At 40.3% G+C, this 22,907-nt stretch overlaps 1 protein-coding gene across 2 annotated transcripts in view; it reads left to right on the top strand.

The window, feature by feature from the left end:
• Positions 1–22,907, top strand: part of LOC136862754 (uncharacterized protein C16C10.8) — a 121,240-nt gene that overhangs the window by 56,176 nt on the left and 42,157 nt on the right. For both annotated transcript variants that reach the window (XM_067138986.2, XM_067138985.2), the window contains one exon: positions 6,932–7,058. In XM_067138986.2, coding sequence (XP_066995087.2) covers positions 6,934–7,058 — 125 coding nt within the window. In that variant the 5' untranslated portion in view covers positions 6,932–6,933. The remainder of the gene's footprint in view (positions 1–6,931; positions 7,059–22,907) is intronic.

Below are 22,907 nucleotides of genomic sequence, written 5' to 3'. Positions count from 1 at the left end.
GAATAAGACATCCTGAGTCCACCCAGCTTTCGCTCCCGTAAAGCAAAGTTGGTTTGAAAACAGACCGATGTAAAGATAGTTTCGCCTGGGAGCTGACTTCCTTCTTACAACTGTTGATCGCAACTGTGAGCTCACTGCATTAGCTTTACTACACCTTGATTCAATCTCACTTACTATATTATCATAGTTCTGGCTGCAGAAGTTTGAGGAATACGGGAACATGAATTTGGCAATTTTTGCATTGAGGAGATAGGACTCTCTAACTCCTTTTAAAAGGATGCAGAGTTATTTGATCAAATCTAAGAAAAATGCTATTATGAAACTTGTTCTCGTACAGGTTGACTTCAGAGAATTTCATTACTCCTCCACAGAACAAAATTCTTAGACATGCTATGGGTCCTAAGGCAAATTATAATTTATGTAATATTTCAGCTGTTGGAATGGAGTTCACGTAATTATTCCACATGTATTTATGTTGAACAGTATGGATTGTATAACCATATAACTCAAGTTCTAAGACTAGAAAATTCAGGCAATGAAATCATCTCATATTTCACTGTAGTACTACCAGTCATTCTTCAGCCTGGTTTCATAAAAGAGGATTAAAAAAATACTCTAAATCTGCCTTTGTTAACTTCAGGTTAATATTGAATCTCATTCTTCCAAATCCTTCTTGTCACGAAGCTTTTTTGGCAGAGGATTTATTAACACACTTTTTGTACGGTTCTTTTCTTTCTTTTTTTTGCCCTGTATTTTGCTTTCATCCACAGTTCCATGGTAACCGGAATTAGTCGTTTATGATGAGCCTAATAGCAGTGATCGGAAAAACAGAAGAGGTTAAGAAGAGAAACAGAGGCACACATCTTTCTCCTTTAGAAAAGTCATTATTCATTGAGTTAATTACTCACTATACTCACTATGAAAGCATTATAGAATGCAAAAAGACTGACGGTGTGATAAGTTCAAGAGGGCATGTTGCAAACAATTAAATAAGAATTTAAAAGCATTGCCCATGAGACAGTGAAAACTAGCAAGCAACTTAAACAGTCCTACAAAAATATTAAAAAGGCAGCAAAGAAAGCGAAAGTTCAGGAGAATTGACTGGTCAGAGGTCATTGTTCCACCACAAAAATGGATAAAATCACTCTCTCTTTCTGTGTGTTGTATTCCAACCTCTAGAAAATTTCATTGATGACGTTACTGTCAACGGTTTTTGAGAATTTGTTTCTCAGGGCCTGTACCACAACAGCCAGATAAAAGTGTGGTTTAAATTTATGTGGCAGTTTGCACATTTATCTGGAAGTTCGGTTGAAAACACGTACTACGACTTTCGTTTATGTGAAGTCTGGGAGGATATTCTCGATGTTAGCTATGCCAAAGTTGTAGAGTCAGTTAACACTCTTATCTGGGACTTCTCTCTTATCAGGGAAGCTACTGTAAGAATCAAGATGGCTACACATCAAGATGAATCCACATCTGCATGATGCTGTACAAAATAAGTTGTTACAATGTAATCTATGTATATATTTATAAAGTATGTCATGCTTCCTGTCCAGCTATCACAGAATTCTTAAAGATTTCCCAAGGTAGCAAGTTGTTGCTACTGACTATATGAGTTGCACATAAGCAAGTCAACAGCGTGCTTCATGGGTAGTCGTTGTCGTTAGGTCAACATCGTTTTCTGCTATGGATTTCTTCATGGTTTCGAGTCCCAATAGTCTAACATGTTTTTACCTTATAAATGTTAGTCGGTAGGGTACTAGAGGTGATAGCACACATTTCCTAATCATTAGAACGTGTGTCAAAAGCATGGGTTCTATTCCAAATCTATCCGCGACGCACATATGGAGTAAAGGTATACGACGTTGTTCATGGCGATTCGTCCATCGAATGAAGATGTTAAGAAGGTTATATTTCTTTGACTTCATAACAACTTGCTACTAAAGTATTTACACTAAAGTGAGATAATTGCTTGCCAGTTACTATTCTCACATTGTATTGAAAAGAAAGAAACAAACTACTTATTCAATGTGCAAACAATAAATTGAATTAATAAAAAAATTAATAAACCTACCCTACATCAGTGGCATTAATTACGAATATAAACTTTACTTTCGCCGTAACGCGCATCCTCATAAATAGTACTAGATTTAAAAAAAACATAACCTGAATCTTAACCTTTGCATCCAGGTTACATTTTCAGTCTTTTTATTTTCTATAACAGTATCCGTTTTGTTATATGGTTAATTAATTTTAACATTTCTTCGTATGTGTAAATTTCAGTCCTAATTCTGTTTTTGTCCTGAACTTCCACATTATAGCTTAATAAGAGTCTGATATTGGATTGTAGTAATACAGTTTCAAAAGGAATAGAGCTAAACAAACGAAAACACCAGGGAACCCGTATACCACCGCGCCAAATTTCACTATATTTTCAATAACCTTATTACCAACCCAATAAAAATGTTACTACATCTTCCGCATTACCATACCGTCATTAAAATCCGTTGGTAGTACGCAGGAAAATATTTAACTTATAGTTTGCAAAACTGCGGCCTACGTATCTGGTTGTTTACCTGACATTCGTAGTACAGGCCCTCAGATAGATTTTGAAAATGGTTCCTCCTTATATTCCTATTTATGTTATGAACACCATTTAACATATTTAAATAAAGCAACTCTTTATTCACCGCCTTTAGCCATTTTGTTTTTAGCTCAAAATTACAGTTCAACCTAGATTAAAGTGGGTGTTAAACCCAAGCTTAACCTATAGTTATAAAATTATTTTGATGTAGATGTCACATGGAAATTCTTTTGTAAATGCTGTGGTAGGTGTATTATTGACTTTGTAGAATTCTCTTAAAGGCTTATTTGAATGCTGTCTTGAGGATGAATTGGAATGTGCATCAATAGACATGTAACATTATGGCCCGTTTTATTTAACTCTATGTTAAATTTTAATTAACAAATGTTAACTAACAATTATTATTAATTTAACACTTTGTTTAAAAGTGCACGTTTCATGAATACATTTCCAACATTTGTTATGAAACAATTGTTAAAGACAAATTAACTTATTTCCGTGAGATTTCTGAACACGTTGGACAGTGAGCGTCTTTTGTTTCTTTACATAAAGCACTCCTGGTGGTGTGTTGAAATAATATTTTGTCACACAGACACATGGTTGACATTATTATAGGTTATGGTTAGCAGAGACTGATAAAACATAAACATGTCGAGTAAGAGGCAACAAAAGCGTTATTATGATGAATGCGAGACAAATGTTGTTATAATTTTAATTTAAAATTATGCGAGTGTGCTTAAAAAATGAAAGAACGGACTGTTATATCACAACATTCGATATAGACTATTCTTATATTATCACTGGAAAAATGTGATAATTGATGTGTTTTGAATGATTTTCGGGCATTCTTTTATTGCGGGGAAAATAATGTATGCATTGTTAATGCTGCAATGGCAGCAGGAATTCTTTGCCGGATTCTACACACACTTTTCTTGCACTCGTGAACATAGTCGCCTACAATTAAGTGTGTCAAGCATAATACCTAACAAGTAGAGGCCAGACCCTGCGGTCAACTGATTTCACCAAGCTTCAATGTACCTGTGGGGAGACACTCAACAGTAACTCGTGTATAAGCGTTTAAGTCATTATGCTTTCGTTTTCGGGGGGAAGAAAAAAAAAAAGAGGTCAGGTGTCATTTCACGGACAAAGTGGAGGTGATAGAACACTAAGAGGCGAACAAATTTTACTTAAACATGTCAGGTCCGCAACCTAATAACTTCTGAAAAATTGATGAATCCCAGATTCCAATGCAAGGCATATATACACTGGCTTAGCAAATGTCATGGGATAGTCACCTAATAGTGTGTGGGGCTGCCTCTAGCCCTGTGAACTGCAGTGAGACGCCGTGGAAGAGAGTCGACAAGTCCCTGGTAGTCCTCTGGACGCAGCTGACACCAAATCGTTTGCAGAGTGGCCGCCAATGCTGGTCTGTTCGTGGGTGCAGGATCCAAGGCACGGAGCCTGCGTTCCAGGACATCCCAGATATGCTCAATAGGGTTCATATTGGGGCTCCTGGGTGGCCATGGCAGTCGTTGGACCTCCGCTGCATGTTCCTGGAACCATTCCCGGGCGACGTGGGAGCGATGTGGCAGCGCGTTATCATCTTGAAACACCACAGAACCGTCTGGGTGCTGGAAGGCCAAAAATGGGGGGAGATGGTCTCCGAGCAGCTCAACATACCGCGTACCATTCAAAGTCTTTTCCAGAACAACTAGGGGGCCGATTCCATACCAGGAAAATGCACCCCAGACCATAACAGACACCAGCGCCATGGACCACACCTTTGAGGCAGGTGGGATCCATCGCTTTATGTGGTCTGCGCCATACATGGTGCCTCCCATCGGCATGGTGTAGTTAAAAACGTGATTCGTCCAACCATATCACGTTACAGCATTGTTCCAGTGTCCAGCTTGGTGACTGGCGACAAATGCGCATCGTTGTGCCCGATGACGTTGGGTTAACAGTGGCACCCGTGTGCAGCGCCGGCTCCCATACCCCATTGAACCCGTGTTCCTACGGATTGGCCACTTGGAGATGTGTCTAGCACGGCCTGTGTTGAATTGAGCCGTGGTTTGTTGCACAGTTGCCTTTCTGTCACTATTGACAATTCGTCTCAGATGTTGCCGGTCACGGTCATCGAGGGTGGCTGGACGGCCAGTCGTTCGTCTGTTGTGGACGGTGACACCCGCATTCAACCATTCACGATACACCCTGGACACAGTTGATTGTGTGAAGCCGAATTCCCGCACCACTTCCGAAATCGCACTTCCCATCCGTCGGGCACCAACCACCATACCCCGTTCGAACGGTGTCAGCTCACGACGACGCTCCATGTTACACCTGTCACATGCACAGCCATTGCTCACAAGGTCTCCTATACAACTGCCGCTGGCACAGGGGGCGTGTAGTGCGCAGACAACACACATGCGCAGCAGTGCTCCGCTATCCCATGACATTTGCTCGGTCAGTGTACTTGGGAGTTACATCACAGCGAAACGGAGTGGTGGCCTATGGTCACCATACTTGTCTTTGAACCTCGTAGACGTGAGTTCGAGTCTCATTGCAGCTATGATTGTTGTAAAAATAAATTGATACTTGAAGGAACGTTAAGATAAAAATTGGAATAAAAGTATTATGCATATTGCAGTACACTTTATTTACTTCCTGAAAAAAATATGTAGGCCTAAACATTCTCACAGTTATTGCTGTATCTCTTTCTCTGTGTATATATGTTAATTTGAGATAGAAAATAAAGTTCCACTGCAATTTGATTATTAATTTTATTCGCATTTTTACCTTCACATTCCCTGAAATAATTTGTATTAAAAAAATTATGGCTATGGCGGGACTCGAACACACGTCATTGTGGTTTGGAGACGAGTACGATGACCACTTGGCCACTGCTCTGCTTGTCTGTGTTGCAACTCTTCAAGTATATACGCGTTGCATTAGAATCGGGGGATTGATACATTTTTCAGTAATTTCTAGGTTGCGGACCTGAGAAGTTTAAGTAAAATGTGTTCGCATATTAGTGCTTTATCACCTGAATGTGGTCCGAAGTGGATCCTGCCTCATGACATTTGTCCTCATTTTTTTCGAAAACAAAAACATATTAACCTAAACCTGTATACACGAGTTACTTTTGAGTGTCCCCCAACAGGTGCATTAAGCTCATTGAAATTGATTGGATGCAGGATCTGACCCCTCCTTGTAAAATCTATAAGCTACTGCTGCACTGGAGACACTGATGCGTTTCAATCTGTTGGAAACTCTATCCTATTTTCAATATCGTCTAGTACCTTGGTCATTATGGCTTTGGTAATTAAAAATATTTCTTCTGACAACTCTAAAAAGTCGTTATTTCTTAGTATGGGCCGTCCTTTGCCTTCTTCAGTTTATAAATAGTCTTCATACAGCAGTAAAGCTTCAAACTTATGTCTTCTACATGCCTCCATTTTGAAATTTTAGCAGTTGTTAAGAGGTTTAACACAGGGCTTGCTGCTATGTTAATTTAACACAAGTATTAACAATTTGCTAGAGTTAACAATTCTTGATGAGGTAACCATTTTGTTAAATTATGTGTTAAGTCTCCTTAACAGCAGAGTTAACACTTAACATTTCAAAAATATTGTATGACCTCTAAGTATATTCAGGAAAGGCAGTTTTAATAGGGGCACATTTTATTTGCAAAGTACTGGTTAGAAAATCAGTTCACCGAGCTCGATAGCTGCAGTCGCTTAAATGCGGCCAGTATCCAGTATTCGGGAGATAGTAGGTTCGAACCCCACTGTCGGCAGTCCTGAAAATGGTTTTCCGTGGTTTCCCATTTTCACACCAGGCAAATGCTGGGGCTGTACCTTAATTAAGGCCACGGCCGCTTCCTTCCCACTCCCAGCCCTTCCCTGTCCCATCGTCGCCATAAGACCTATCTGTGTCGGTGCGACGTAAAGCAACTAGAAAAAAAAAAAGAAAATCAGTTCAAAAGAAAAAAAATTTTCTAAAAAATTCATTCATTGGATATAACTATGAATTATGCTGCATGTTAATGTTTAAAGTACGGATACTTTATTTCAGCCCATTGATGTCGATAGTTCTCTCCCCAGACACAGATTTTGATAACTTCGGAAGTGTCCCTCCTTGGCTATCCCAATTGGTCCTGTTTTATAATATTTTCATTTTCTCTTCTCAAACTACTGTAGCTTACTCTCTAGATTGTAATGTTTATAACTCAATTGACATTTTAAGATTAATTGTTTTTTCTTAACATACATTGAAATAACTTTAAATTGTATTATGAAGAAATTTTTCATCTTAATTCAAAGTATTTTGGTGTTATTTTTGTTTCAGAAATGGTGTTCTTCACTTGCAATCATTGTGGGGCTTGCATGAAGAAGAATAAAGTTGAAAAACACCCTTGGCAAGGATGTCGGAAAATGATATCTGTATCTTGCCACGATTGTTTGAAGGATTTTAGGTAGAGGAAAAACCTGACATTTTTTGTTACGTGGTCCTAAATGTGTAAAATTTGTATGGCTTTTTCTAGTTTTGTTGTCAAGTTTATTTAGTGTCTACAGGCTGTATGAGAGTTTAAATTTGATTTTGTTGACTAATGTAAGCTTATTTAATGTAATATTTTATTTAGTTATAATTACAGTTTTTTACAATGGTAAACAAAATATACAGTCTGTATGAGCACAATTAAAAATTTATTAGAATTGGTTTTTGGAAAATAAACTCTGTCATCAGTAAAATAATTAATATTTACATTTAAAATTTCTGAATTGTCCATGTAAAATTTACCATTGAATAAAATTTACATTGGCGACTAGTTTGTTTTAACCTTCAAAGAACGAAAGAAAGGGAGGAAAGAAAAAATGAAAATGTTTCCTGCTGTTACTGTAATGACACTAGCGTGCAAAAAAACCCACCATTTTTGTGTGGTACCTACTCATATGGGTGGGTTTTATTAATTTTATAACATTGTATTAAAAAAATTATGTTTTGCCATATCATGTCTCTTGTCGAAGGGTAGAGAAAGATCCACCTATTCAATACCATTAGATTAATGTTGGTACTAGGTTCGACCTTGCCATATTAGGTTTTTTTTAGCCATGATCAAAACTGAAAATAGCATATTATATGAACACCAATAAATATTACAATTGGTATGTCTTAATGTGTATTACATAATGTTGAGAACAAACATAAGCCCTGTCCAAACTGATGTTGTTATACCCATATTTGAAGTCCAATGGGTTAATCATTGATAAGCAAAGTCTTAATCTAAAACAGTGTGGCTGAAATGTCAGATTACACATTTAAAAAATGGATTTAAAACAACACATTAAAACTGTTGTTACTGGTGTTATTGAACCGTGCCAATATCCTTATTATAAACAGGTATTCTTGAGTCATGAATTGATCTTGGAGCTGATAATTCATTGTTTATGTGTGTTGTGGACCTATTCAATTCACGCATTATGCCTTAACGAGTAGAATATACTAGTAACGGTTTATATAGGCTTAAAGTGGACATTCACAACATGGATAAGTGGCCTTTCCATCCAATAAAATTATCTTTGTTATAATTCTGTGTGACGCGAATGTCCCAAGGCTCCTCAAAGTTTATGTGCACTCGGCACTGACACCAACACAAGGTACAAAATGTGCCAAATTATCATATCGAAGATCAGTTCATGACTCAAGAATACTTGTTTATTATAAGGACATTGGCATGGTTCAATAACACCAGTAATAACAGTTTTCATGTGTTGATTCAAATCCATTTTTTAAATGTGTAGTCTGACATTTCACCCACACTGTTTTAGATTAAGACTTCACTTACCAATGATTAACCCATTTGACTTCCGATATGAGAATAACATCAGTTTGGACAGGGCTTATGTGTGTTCTCAACATTATGTGATCTAAATTAAGAAATACCAATTGTAATATTTTATTGGTGTTCATATAATATGAGGACCCCTGCGGGTGGGGGACGCATATGTAGAATACACGCGCGGTATCCCCTGCCTGTCTTAAGAGGCAACTAAAAGGGGCGACCTAGGCGCGGACATGGATTGCGGTTTGGTATAATGTGATGGACCTCCTGTGGATTGGAGAGGCTGAATACATTTACAGGTAATTCCTGCCTGTCGTAGAAGGCGACTAAGGTCATGCGTCTATGGTCCCCTCTTTATTTTTTTATTTTTTTTGAGGGTTAATTGTAGACCTAATCCAAATTTTTTATGTGCGTGCTGCTCGGAGATGGACCTCCTACGTGTGCGACTACGCTCGAAAGCCCGTGTCAGTAACCACCCAGGAAGCGGCGGGTGGGAGTGTCATGTACCCGGGCAGTAGTATCTGTCTGACAACACAGGTCCCCTCACAGCCGAATGCCAGAACATATTCTTATTAATTATTTTTATTTATTTTTACCTATATTTAGTGCTCTGTACACGCTATGGGGTACATGCTATTGCAGGTGACTGGAGGAAAGGAGTCCTAGTACTCATTGCCTCAGTCTTCCTGTATTAGGCATCATCCAACATCAGACCCTGGGCAGTACCGGCTATGACTAGGTGGATATTGCCTTGGCTTCTTGGTTTGGCTACAGAGACCCCTGATCGGAGTGGGTGGCGTTCGGGGAGGGTGATTTCGGGCATGGCGTCGAAAACTCTTCTACATGCCTCCTCGGGTAGTTCGCTAACCAAGTCCTTAACTTTTGATTCCCTAATGGGGGCAGCTCCTTGGGAACAAGCGCAGTGTATTAGTCGGGGTTCCAGCTTCCCTAGGTTCCTGGTCGCTACCAGAACCGATGGGCAATATTTCAAGCTGGTTAAATCGATTCTTTTCAGTCGTCACTTTGAAGGTGTATACGGTGAACTTGAGGACCAGAAGAAAATGCACAATGGTGGTTTGCTTCTGAAGATGAGCACTGCGCTCCAAGCAGATCGGTTGCTTAAGTGCGACCACTTTGGCGACATCCCCGTCAAAGTGGAAGAGCACAAAACTTTGAATCTGGTTCATGGAGTTATTTTCCAACGTCGTCTCGTTCTGAACACTGACGATGAATTGATGGAAGACATGAAGCACCATGGCGTGATCCATGTCCGGCGTATCACATGCGAAGTCAATGGTGAAGACGTTGCCACGGGTGCATTCATAGTCTCCTTCAAATTGTCAGTGTTGCCAGAGGAAGTCAAGGTAACAAACCATCGTTGCGATGTGAGGCCGTACATCCCGCCTCCTATGCGATGCTATCAATGCCAGAGATTCAGACACATGGCATCTCATTGTTCGAATCAGTCTGTGTGTGGTACATGTGGAAGAGTAGCTCACGGCGCGGAGGAGTGCACACCTCCGTACAAGTGCACTAACTGCTCTGGTCTTCATTCTCCTCGAGATTGAAACTGTCTGACTTGTCTGAGTGAGAAGAATATCCAGGAGATCAAGACCCTGGATGGTCTTTTCTACCAGGAAGCGCACCGTAAGTTTAATTCTCTCAATGCCCTGGCCAAGACATTAGACTTCAGCATGATAGCACAGTCTCTCCCAGGTTCGTCATTTTCCCTTGAAACACCTTCCATGAAGATCACTGCGCCCAAGGTGGCAGTTGCTCATGTGAGCAACGCCGCAAAGAGAACGAGCTCGAAGGCAGGTCCACCCCAGCCTTTGCCCATCAAAAAGCCTGTGCCGGCTAAGAAACCTACGCCGGCACAGCAGGGTAAGAAGACGTCTCTTTCCCTCCCAAGGTCGGTGAAAGCCGCGCCTAAGCCAGCGGAGGCGGCATCGAATATCAGGGCTGGAAAATCACCTCCCAGCCCGTCTAAACAAGAACCGATGGCGGGGAAGAAGAGTGCCCTTACCAGGCGTTCTTCTATATCTCCTACAAATTGGGCCTCACGCCCTCCACCCAGAGGGTCTGGCTCTGCTCCAGAGGGTTTTGTTCCTGGAAAACCTGTGCTCTCCCCTTGTAAGAAGAAACCCCGTCCCCGGACTACGTTGAAGAAATTCAAGGCATGTATCACCTCGTCGACGAGGTGATGCACATGGAGCATTTATCTCCATCTTCAGATGGAGATATGAGTGTAGATTAGGTAGCATTACGCTGCTTCTAACCTGATCACCGGAAGTCCACACCTACACTATGGCACTGTTACAGTGGAACTGTAACGGTTATGATAGGCATCTTGCTGAGATGCGCCAGCTCATCGGCGAGTATAGTCTGTATTCAGGAAACAAATTTCAGACCAGGTCATCATACGGTCTTGAGAAATTTTCAATTATACTCGACAGAACAACATTATTCTCACCGGCTTCTGGTGGATTTGGCATTTTTGTTTGTTCTCATACCTAGAACGGAGAGATCCCACTAAGAACGCCGCTGGAGGCTGTAGCAGTTCGCGTTTTGCTGCCTGCCATAGCAACAGTTTGTAATCTGTATTTTCCACCAGGCCAGCCTCTTAACATAAATGATGTCATTGATCTTATAGATCAGCTTCCTCGTCCCTTCTTCTTATTGGGTGATTTTAACACCCATCACCCCATATGGGGCTCTGATGCACCTTGCCCCATATGAAGGGAGTTGGAAACATTAGTAACAGAGCTGAATTTATGTATTTTGAACACAGGCGAACCAACTCATTTCAGTGTATGTTACAGCACATACTCTCGCGTAGACATAAGTCTATGCAGCAGAACGTTGGTTCCGCTGTTTTGGTAGAATACACACGAAGATCTTGGTGACAGTGACCATTTTCCCATTATTCTTACTTTGTTACAACAAAAATCTGTCGAGGCTCCTCCTCGATGGATTCTTAAACATGCCGATTGGCCAAAGTTCACATCCCTAGCTGTCTTTAACGTCGATACCATGCGGACCCTAGACGGCGACATAACTTACATAACACAAGTTATCCTTGCTGCTGCTGTGGAGTCCATTCCCTCCTTCTCAGGGCCTCCTCACCTAAGACTCGTTCCTTGGTGGAACGAAGAAATTGCAGCAGCTATCAAAGAACGCCGTCGAGCCCACAAACATTATCGTAGGCAGCCTACTGTGGCCAACTTGGTAACATTTAAGAAACTCCACGCTAAGGTGTGAGTCCGTATTCGCCAAAGTAAGAAAGCTTCGTGGGAGAGATATGTGTCGTCTATGACGTCGCGTACTCCATCTCAAGTTTGGATTAAACTTCGACGTATTTCAGGTATCCAAGGACCATCTTCTGTACTGGGAATTTCCATTGCAGGTAATCTCGTCACTGAACCTCTCTCTAATGCTAACCATCTCGCAAGTCATTTCGCGGATGTGTCTGGCTCCGGAAATTACCATCGTGATTTCCTCACTCTGAAGCGGGAGGCAGAACGTCATCACCTTAGTTTTGCCACTCATACTTCCGAGGACTAGAACGTGCCCTTTACGGAGTGGGAACTCCGCAGCGCCTTGGCGCTTTGCAAGGACACTTCTCGTGGGCCAGACAATGTCCATAACCAGATGTTGAAACACCTTAGTGAGGATAGTCTATTATATCTCCTTCGCATGTTCAACTGAATCTGGGTAGAGGGTGAGTTTCCGTCTCAGTGCGAGACAAAGATCTTAAGTATGCAGGAAGTTGCAGACCGATTTGTCTTACAAACTGCCTGTGTAAGCTATTTGAGAGTATGGTAAATCGCCGACTTGTGTATGGCGTCTGGGGAAACAAGGACTGTTGTCAAAGTACCAGTGTGGTTTTCGAGCAGTTCACTCGACCACTGACCATTTGATACGCCTGGAGAGCTCTATCCAGGATGTGTTTCTCCGCAAGCAGCATTTGGTAGCTGTTTCTTTGAGTTAGAAAAGGCCTATGACACCACATGGCGATATGGTATCCTTTCAGTCCTGCATCATTGGAGATTCCGAGGTAACTTGCCGGTATTTATTGCGAATTTTTTGTCCCTCCGTCTATTCCGTGTCCGAGTAGGGAGGACATATTCGCAATACCACGTTCAGGAATATCGAGTCCCACAGGGATCGGTTCTTAGTGTCACTCTGTTTGCGATTGCCATAAATGGTATTGTTATCGCTGCTGGTTCAGTGGATATACCATCGCTATATGTAGACGATTTTACTCTGCACTATAGCTCACGTAATATGGCAGTCACAGAGCGAAAAATACAGCACGCTATTAGGAGAGTGGAGCAGTGGACCTTCGAACATGGCTTTCGGTTTTCCATCACAAAGACCCCTGTTGTCCACTTTTGTCAGCAACGTACTTTTCACCCACATCCTGAGCTTTATTTAGATAATGTTGCTATTCCTGTAATTGACACATCGATTTCTTCGGCTCCTTTTCGATAGTGCATTATTGTGGAAGTTTCTTAGCATCACTAATTGGGGAGCTGACCACATGGTGCTCCTACGCTTCTTTAGGGCACATATTTTATCCGGCTTAGGCTATGGCAGTGCAACATATGGTTCAGCAAGACCAAGCCTTCTTGCGAGATTTAACAGTATCCATCACAGCGGGGTTAGGTTGGTGACGGGAGCTTTTCGAACAAGCCCCATAACTAGCCTGCTCGCTGAATCTGGTGTGCCACCTTTACACCTGAGGTACCAGCAGCTCCTTCTGTTATATGCTGCAAATTTTTGACATATGCCACTTCACCCAAGCTATCCTTGCCTATTCAACAATGGACACCGTCGGCTGTATGTTGATTGTCCTCGAGCAACGCGGCCGGTTGGAATATGCTTGGATAGCAGTCACAGATTGTTGCATGTACCTTTGGTTCCTTGCCTTGTCAGACAACCAAGTTGGGTACCTCCGTTGGTAGTACGGCGTCCTGAAATAATCCTGGATCTGCACACTGGCCCGAAGGAAAACACGGACACTTCGATTTATCTAAGGCACTTTCTGTCCGTTGTTGGCCGGTATCCAGGTTCAGTCGTCGTTTACACGGATGGCTGGAGAACAGACACTGAAATGGGCTGAGCGTTCGTTGTCGACACTGATAGGTTTCTTTTTGCTCTCCCGGAAACCTGTAGTATGTACACAGCAATGCTCTATGCTGTCCCTGAAACTCTGTGTTACGCACTGTCCGATGAGCGCCGACGCTTTCTTCTGTGTGCTGACTCCTTCAGCTCGCTACAGTCTATTGATACCTTCTTCCCTCGCACCCTCTGGTGCAGCAGATCCATTACCTGCTGGCCGGGTGTTCGGATGCCGGCACCAGAATCACGTTGCTGTGGCTCCCAAGCCACATGGGTGTAGAGGGAAACGAATTGGCAGATAAGGCTGCCAAGGAAACAGTTACACTACCCCCGTTGCCTTTCAAGGTTCCAGCAAGTGATATTCGCTCTCAGGTGGGACATCTGGTTATGTCCCATTGGGAGATGAAGTGGCAGGCCACTCCTCTTCCAAATAAGCTGAGGGTGATAAAAGTTACAACGAAGGTATGGAGTACTTCCCTTCGGGCTTCTCGGAGGGAAGCAGTGGTATTATGTCATCTTCGGATCGGCCACAGTATACTAACGCTCTCCCATTTATTGAAAGGAGAGCCCCGTCCGGTGTGTACTTGCAGCGATCATCTTACTGTGATGCACATCCTTACGGAGTGTTGGACCTGATCGGTCTGCGCCGTAGTTTAAAACTCCCGCATACCATCTCCGTCTTCTTGCGCGATGACGAGCAGTCTGCAGACCTCGTTATCCGTTTCATGAGGGATAGTGGTCTTTTTTATCGTGTGTAATGATATCCTTTGCCCTAGTGTATTTGTGTTAACTGTGGTTTTATCCCATTGACATCATTTTAGTTCGTGTTGCGTATTTTAATGTGTTATTTTAACTTCTAAGTTATATATGTCTGTATTCCAGGCAATGACTTATTCCTTTGTCACCTGTATTTTTGTTATTTCTTAGAAAGTTTGGCATTAAATCAAAAAAGAAAAATGTGATAGAACGGAAGGTCTTAAAAGTAGGACTATTAGGCAGTACCATATGGCTGATAAAGCAGGCATGAGGCAGTTTCTAAAAAGTAACTATGATTGGTGGAAAACTGTAAACAGACTCTGGGATGGGTTTAAAGAAATTGTTGAGGAATGCGAAAACAGGTTTGTACCTTTAAGGGTGGTAAGGAATGGTAAAGACCCACCTTTTTATAATAGAGAAATAAAGAGACTAAGAAGGAGGTGCAGACTGGAAAGAAATAGAGTTAGAAATGGCTGTGGAAGTAACGAGAAATTGAAGGAACTTACTAGAAAATTGAATCTAGCAAAGAAGGCAGCTAAGGATAACATGATGGCAAGCATAATTGGCAGTCATACAAATTTTAGTAAAAAATGGAAGGGTATGTATAGGTATTGAGGACCTTCAAAAGGCAGAAGTATTCAGTCAGCAGTATGTAGAGATTGTTGGTTACAAGGATAATGTCCAGATAGAGGAGGAGACTATGGCCAAAGAAGTATTAACATTTACATATGATAACAATGACATTTACAATAAGATACAAAAGTTGAAAACTAGAAAAGCGGCTGGAATTGATCGGATTTCTGGGGATATACAATGGGTTGGGATATAGCGAGTTGCTATAGTAAGCCCTGTGTATAAAGGAAAGGGTGGTAGACATAAAGCTGAAAATTACAGGTCAGTAAGTTTGACGTGCATTGTATGTAAGCTTTGGGAAGGCATTCTTTCTGATTATATTAGACATGTTTGTGAAATTAATAACTGGTTCGATAGAAGGCAGTTCGGTGTTAGGAAAGGTTATTCCACTGAAGCTGAACTTGTAGGATTCCAGCAAGACATAGCAGATATCTTTGATTCTGGAGGTCAAATGGACTGTATTGCTATTGGCCTGTCTAAAGCATTTGATAGGGTGGATCATGGGAGACTACTGGCAAAAATGAGTGCAAGTGCACTGGACAAAACAGTGACTGAATGAGTTGCTCTATTTCTAGAAAATAGATCTCAGAGAATTAGAGTAGGTGAAGCTTTATCTGACCCTGTAATAATTAAAGAGGGGAATTCCTCAAGGCAGTATTATCGGACCTTTATGTTTTCTTCTATATATAAATGATATGAGTAAAGGAGTGGAATCGGAGGTAAGGCTTTTTGCGGATGATGTTATTCTCTATAGAGTAATAAATAAGTTACAAGATTGTGAGCAACTGCAGCGTGACCTCGAAAATGTAGTGAGATGGACAGCAGGCAATGAATGGTATGTTGATAAACAGGGTTAAAAGTCAGGTTGTGAACTTCACGAATAGGAAAATTCCTCTCAGTTTTAATTACTGCGTTGATGGGGTGAAAGTTCCTTTTGGGGATCATTGTAAGTATCTAGGTGTTAATATAAGGAAAGATCTTAATTGGGGTAATCACATAAATGGGATTGTAAATAAAGGGTACAGATCTCTGCACATGGTTATGAGGGTGTTTAGGGGTTTTAGTAAGGATGTAAAGGAGAGGGCATGTAAGTCTCTGGTAAGACCCCAACTAGAGTATGGTTCCAGTGTATGGGACCCTCACCAGGATTACCTGATTCAAGAACTGGTAAAAATCCAAAGAAAAGCAGCTCTTTTTGTTCTGGGTGATTTCCAACAAAAGAGTAGCGTTACAAAAATGTTGCAAAGTTTGGGGTGGAAGGAATTGAGAGAAAGATGAAGAGCTGCTTGACTAAGTGGTATGTTCCGAGCTGTCACCGGAGAGGTGGCGTGGAATGACATTAGTAGACGAATAAGTTTGCGTGGCGTTTATAAAAGTAGGAAAGATCACAATATGAAGATAAAGTTGGAATTCAAGAGGACAAATTGGGGCAATTATTCATTTATAGGAAGGGAGTTAGGGATTGGAATAACTTACCAAGGGGGACTTTCAATAAATTTCCAATTTCTTTGAAATCATTTAGGAAAAGGCTAGGAAAACAACAGATAAGGAATCTGCCACGTGGGCGACTGCCCTAAATGCAGATCAGTATTGATTGTATTGAAATAAAATACACTGCTTCAGAAAATCGACATCTTTGTGTATCTTGGCTATTTTTAGCTTTATGGCTAGGTATTGGAAGGCTTTTTGTTTTGCTTGGTTAGCTGCATCATCCAAGGCTATGAATTTCATTTTTGGTTCTGTATTGAATTAAGATTACATATAATTTAATTAACAAAGCTTTATTCCACCTACTCAATACTTTACAAAAATTGTAATGCCTATGTATACGTTACAGTGTGTTGTTAAGGGAATAGTTTCGTTCCTGTGTGGGTCATCAGCCTAAATAAGGCACACTTTTATTTTTCGATATCCCGGAACAATATTTTGTTATGAATTAATGAAATTCATAACCTTGGAAGAGTCAGTAAAACGGTGCCAGTTGCTAGGATCATATTCTCTCTCTTTCCCCAGTGATGCAAAAGTTTTCGAACATCCGTACAAAATACAAGTTGATCTTCTGCTGAATAATATTTTCAACATTTTTTCTTACGATTTCTATATCAGGAAAATGTAACCACGGATGCTAACGTATTCTTTTTGTGCAGTCTAGAGCCAAGTAGTTTACACTTTTCTTTGGTTAACTCAAAATCTCTTGTCAAATCATTCAGTTCAGATTATGCAAATTTGTTGGTGTGTCATATTGATGTGGCTTGAAATCTATTTCTTCAGCGTCCGATTGCAAGGAACTGTTTTCAGTTTACCACATGGAGTAGGTTCTGGTAAGTCAGGTCCATGAGGAACGGGCCAAATAGGTGACAAGGGCTTTGGATATTTAATTTAGTTTTTGTTTTTCTTATTGTAACTTACAACGTTGGTCATAACAAAAATGGCAGTTTTTGTTGTGATTGTTCTACTCTTGCCATTGCATGGGTATGGCAAATGGCATTGCGTTTCATTTGCCCTCATACCAGTAACAAAGTCCTTAGACACAGGTGTTGCATGCAATATGAGGTGCAGACGATTTGTTTTGAACAAGTCAACTTTCAGTTGGAAGGAAGAAAGTTAAAGTTTTTGACAAAGGTGTCTATTTGATGCACCACGGAATCGAACATATAAATACCCCAAATGTAACAAAACTTTTGAGGACTTTGTATACACTGCCTATTGTGCACTCCTTATACACTAAGCATGATGGCCTTAAAATATTAATATAAAAGGTTCATGAATAACGATCAAATAATTATAATGATGCTATTGGCTTTACGTCCCACGAACTACTTTTATGGTCTTCGGAGACGTCGAGATACCGGAATTTAGTCCCACAGGAATTTGTTTACGTGCCAGTAAATCTACCAACACGATGCTGAAGTATTGGAGCCCTTCAAATACCACCAGTTTGAGCCAGGATCGAACCTGCAAAGTTGGGGTCAGAAGGCCAGTGCCTCAACCGTCTGACCCACTCAGCCCGGCAATATCGATCGACTGAAAAGCAGTTTTTATATTCACAGTAATACACTCACTCATGGGTACAAATGAATGTAAAAGACGCACTAACCACGTACTTGCTGGAGTGCATCTCCAGCAAAACTGACTATATCAACCTAGTTTATCATGAAAAGGAATGATAGCCCAACATTAACATTGGGTACGGACTGGGGTTTAAAACTCTTCTGTTTATAGAATTTGTCTGAGATAGCAACTCTACTCTCTCTTCTCTGCAATCCAACTTCCTTTGCGTTCTTAATATTGCATATCTAAATTTCTAGAAAACAGGCCTCAGAACTTCAGCCCTCACTTACATCTCGATCTGCCATCTTCATACACCGGAATAATCACGTGTTTCTGTCTCTTGATATATAATATTATTCCAAAGTGAGTTACGTGAGAACATCTCTTATCTTTTACTACAAAACGGAATGGCGTCAAAAGTAGACGACCGGGCAAGTTGGCCATGCGGTTAGGGGCGCGGCTGTGAGCTTGCATGCGGGATAATGTGGGTTCGAATCCCGCTGTTGGTAGCCCTGTAGATGGTTTTCCGTGGTTCATTCAAGATTCACTTTTACACCTCCAAGTACTAGCCGCAGTGGCTTACACAGAGCATTGTTGAATCAAAATTTACATGTGCAGATCTGTACCTAAATGTTAATAAACACAAGAGCACTTGTCACCATTTGGTGAGAAAAGTGTACAGGATCTGCTATGTTGGACAGATATATACAAATTGGTAAAATGTTTGAAACATGGATTCAAATCATTGATGCTGTCACATTCAATAGAACAGGGCTGAAATTGTTCCAGTTTAAAAACCGATGTACACTGATATGGAAGTTCTTGCCATCTACTGATGTGTTGTCTTCTTATGGCTATTGCATTTGTGGTTAGAAGAGAACCTACCTTAAATAAGTTTGTATAATTTAACTAGTTGTGAGCTGTTGATATTTCATTATGTAATATGGGATGTGTAGAATGTAAACGAAAATATATAGTGTTAGGGAATGTCTATGAAATATGTAGGACATATTAGAGTTAATTGTGTTACTTACACTTTATATCCCGAGCTGGTTGCTTGTGACCCTGTTGAATGTAGTTTGTGAGTCATTACATATCTGAGATTGTTTAAGATTAATTATCATATTTACTGGTATAGTGGTATTATATTGTTTATTTAAAATTCACATGCATAGGTTGTGTTGCAATCATTTTTGTCACCATTTGGTGAGAAAACTGTTAAAAATTGGTGTTTACGTTGAATGTACTCAAATTGGTCGAATGTTTGAACACAGTCTGTAATAAAATGAATCTAAGATTAGGGACGCTGTTATATTTAGTACAAAAGGAAGAAGTGCCTGTGAGAGCGTTGCTACTAGTAAACTTTTCGGGACGCTATAACCAAAATGTAGCAAGCCTATATAAGTATGTACGCGTGTGCGGCAAGTCATTCTGATTTTGAATCTGTTTCTCATTCGGACCGGTGCACTGGAGCTACTTTGCATAGTTTCCTATGCGTTTTTCAGTATCCATTACGGAGTGAGCACTGTATAATCACAGATGCTAACGAGTTATCGAGTTTCTGGTGGTCGTTTGGTAAAAGACGCTACTAAGTGTTTATTTGTAACTCCAACTCTGTATAATAATTTTACTATAATGCTTCTATGAGAATGTACAGTGGATGTGATGGTGCATACTGAATCTACATTCTGGAGTGGATGTGTGGTTGTCCACAGAGCTAATTCTTGGTAAAGGAAATCGTCACCCGAATATTCAGTTTTTCAGTTGGAGAAACGTGAGGCGTCACACTAACGTGCGGCAATCGGGAAGGACTCAAGACATCAATGAAGAAGAGTGTAAACAAGGTTAGGGATGCTCTTCGTAAAGAAGGGTGCATCCGTAAGTAGAGAAAGTCGTCGTACTTTTCTTTGCTAGTTTAGGATTTTTCTACTGTAGCAGTAGGGAGTGCAGTGAGACTGTTACCTGGAGGTATGTTGTAAAATGTATAAAGTGAAAATAATTTTTATTGATGGTTCTTAGTTGTCTGTATATTTGCCCTTTGTACAACACGAGTTGGTTTCATCAAGTGATTATTATTTTTTTAAAAATTTTTTGTTGTTTGTAGATTTGCCTTTTGTGAATGGCAAACATCCCACTCTGACGAGTCTAGTGTCAGACCTAAGACGAAACGCTGGTTAATAGAGCAAACGCCTGACAAGCCCACATCTAATTTTTGATCAGATTTTTTATATGCTCTATTGGTGGAAAATTTCTAATTCCCTCCATGGGAACTTAGAATTTCCACATACCACTTAGTCGAGCAGCTCTTCTTCTTTCTCTCAATTCCTCCCAAAACAAACTGTGCAACATTTTTGTAACGCTACTCTTTTGTCGGAAATCACCTAGAACAAATCGAGCTGCTTTTCTTTGGATTTTTTCCAGTTCTGGAATCAGGTAATCCTGGTGAGGGTCCCATACACTGGAACCATACTCTAGTTGGGGTCTTACCAGAGACTTATATGCCCTCTCCTTTACATCCTTACTACAACCCCTAAACACCCTCATAACCATGTGCAGAGATCTGTACCCTTTATTTACAATCCCATTTATGTGATTACTCCAATTAAGATCTTTCCTAGAGGCGTGCGGCTGTGAGCTTGCATCCGGGAGATAGTAGGTTCGAATCCCACTATCGGCAGCCCTGAAGATGGTTTTCCGTGGTTTCCCATTTTCACACCAGGCAAATGCTGGGGCTGTACCTTAATTAAGGCCACGGCCGCTTCCTTCCAACTCCTAGGCCTTTCCCATCCCATCGTCGCCATAAGACCTATCTGTGTCGGTGCGACGTAAAGCCCCTAGCAAAAAACAAAAAAAAGATCTTTCCTTATATTAACATCTAGATACTTACAATGATCCCCAAAAGGAACTTTCACCCCATCAACGCAGTAATTAAAACTGAGTGGCCTTTTCCTATTTTTGAAACTCACAACCTGACTTTTAACCCTGTTTATCAACATACCATTCATTGCCTGCTGTCCATCTCACTACATTTTCGAGGTCACACTGCAGTTGCTCACAATCTTGTAACTTATTTATTACTCTATAGAGAATAACATCATCCGCAAAAAGCCTTACCTCCGATTCCACTCCTTTACTCATATCATTTATATATGTAAGAAAACATAAAGGTCTGATAATACTGCCTTGAGGAATTCCCCTCTTTAATTATTACAGGGTCAGATAAAGCTTCACCTACTCTAATTCTCTGAGATCTATTTTCTAGAAATAGAGCAACCCATTCAGTCACTTTTTTTGTCTAGTCCACTTGCACTCATTTTTGCCAGTAGTCTCCCATGATCCACCCTATCAAATGCTTTAGACAGGTCAATCGTGATATAGTCCATTTGACCTCCAGAATCCAAGATATCTGCTATGTCTTGCTGGAATCCTACAAGTTGAGCTTCAGTGGAATAACCTTTCCTAAAACCAAACTGCCTTCTATCGAACCAGTTATTAATTTCACAAACATGTCTAATATAATCAGAAAGAATGCCTTCCCAAAGCTTACATACAATGCACGTCAAACTTACTGACCTGTAATTTTCAGCTTTATGTCTATCACCCTTTCCTTTATACACAGGGCTTACTATAGCAACTCTCCATTCATCTGGTATAGCTCCTCTGACCAAACAATAATCAAATAAGTATTTCAGATATGGTACTATATCCCAACCCATTGTATATCCCCAGAAATCTGATCAATTCCAGCCGCTTTTCTAGTTTTCAACTTCTGTATCTTATTGTAAATGTCATTGTTATCATATGTAAATGTTAATACTTCTTTGGCCATAGTCTCCTCCTCTATCTGGACATTATCCTTGTAACCAACAATCTCTACATACTGCTGACTGAATACTTCTGCCTTTTGAAGGTCCTCACATACACACTCTCCTTGTTCATTAATTATTCCTGGAATGTCCTTCTTGGAACCTGTTTCTGCCTTAAAATACCTATACATACCCTTCCATTTTTTACTAAAATTTGTATGACTGCCAATTATGCTTGCCATCATGTTATCCTTAGCTGCCTTCTTTGCTAGATTCAATTTTCTAGTAAGTTCCTTCAATTTCTCCTTACTTCCACAGCCATTTCTAACTCTATTTCTTTCCAGTCTGCACCTCCTTCTTAGTCTCTTTATTTCTCTATTATAAAAAGGTGGGTCTTTACCATTCCTTACCACCCTTAAAGGTACAAACCCGTTTTCGCATTCCTCAACAATTTCTTTAAACCCATCCCAGAGTCTGTTTACAGTTTTCCACCAATCATAGTTACTTTTTAGAATGCCTCATGCCTGCTTTATCAGCCATATGGTACTGCCTAATAGTCCTACTTTTAAGACCTTCCGTTCTATCACATTTTTCTTTTTTGATTTAATGCCAAACTTTCTAAGAAATAACAAAAAGAAACACCGGATTACTCCACAGACTATCATAACTCAAAATAAGACTAACAAAATTTGGTTTAAAGACAAAATTGGATTCTTATATAGGAAGAAATCATTTCTAAATCACAAATTATGTGAGACTCACCTTGCAGCAACAAAATTACTTTCTAATGCGCACTGGACACTCTTTTATCAACAAGTTGAAAATAAATTATTTAATGAATTAGTCAAAAAACAACAAAATTAGAGAAAAACTGAATAAATTAAAAAACTAAACTTCATGACAATCAAATTCGATACAATAGTAGAGCTATAGACGATTGTAAGCAGTTCCATTCACCCATCATAAACTTATCCAAGACACCCCTAAAGTGAAAACAATCAATTTTAATTAAAGGACCCAAGCATAACTGGCTCAACTTGAATACACTCAATTCAACTACTACAATGATCGAAGAATCAGAGCTAGTTATCACAAAAATGCCATTATACGA

Source organism: Anabrus simplex, chromosome 2 (genome assembly GCF_040414725.1).
Source record: "Anabrus simplex isolate iqAnaSimp1 chromosome 2, ASM4041472v1, whole genome shotgun sequence".
Lineage (NCBI taxonomy): Eukaryota > Metazoa > Arthropoda > Insecta > Orthoptera > Tettigoniidae > Anabrus > Anabrus simplex.
This window is presented reverse-complemented; position numbering and strand designations above follow the sequence as displayed.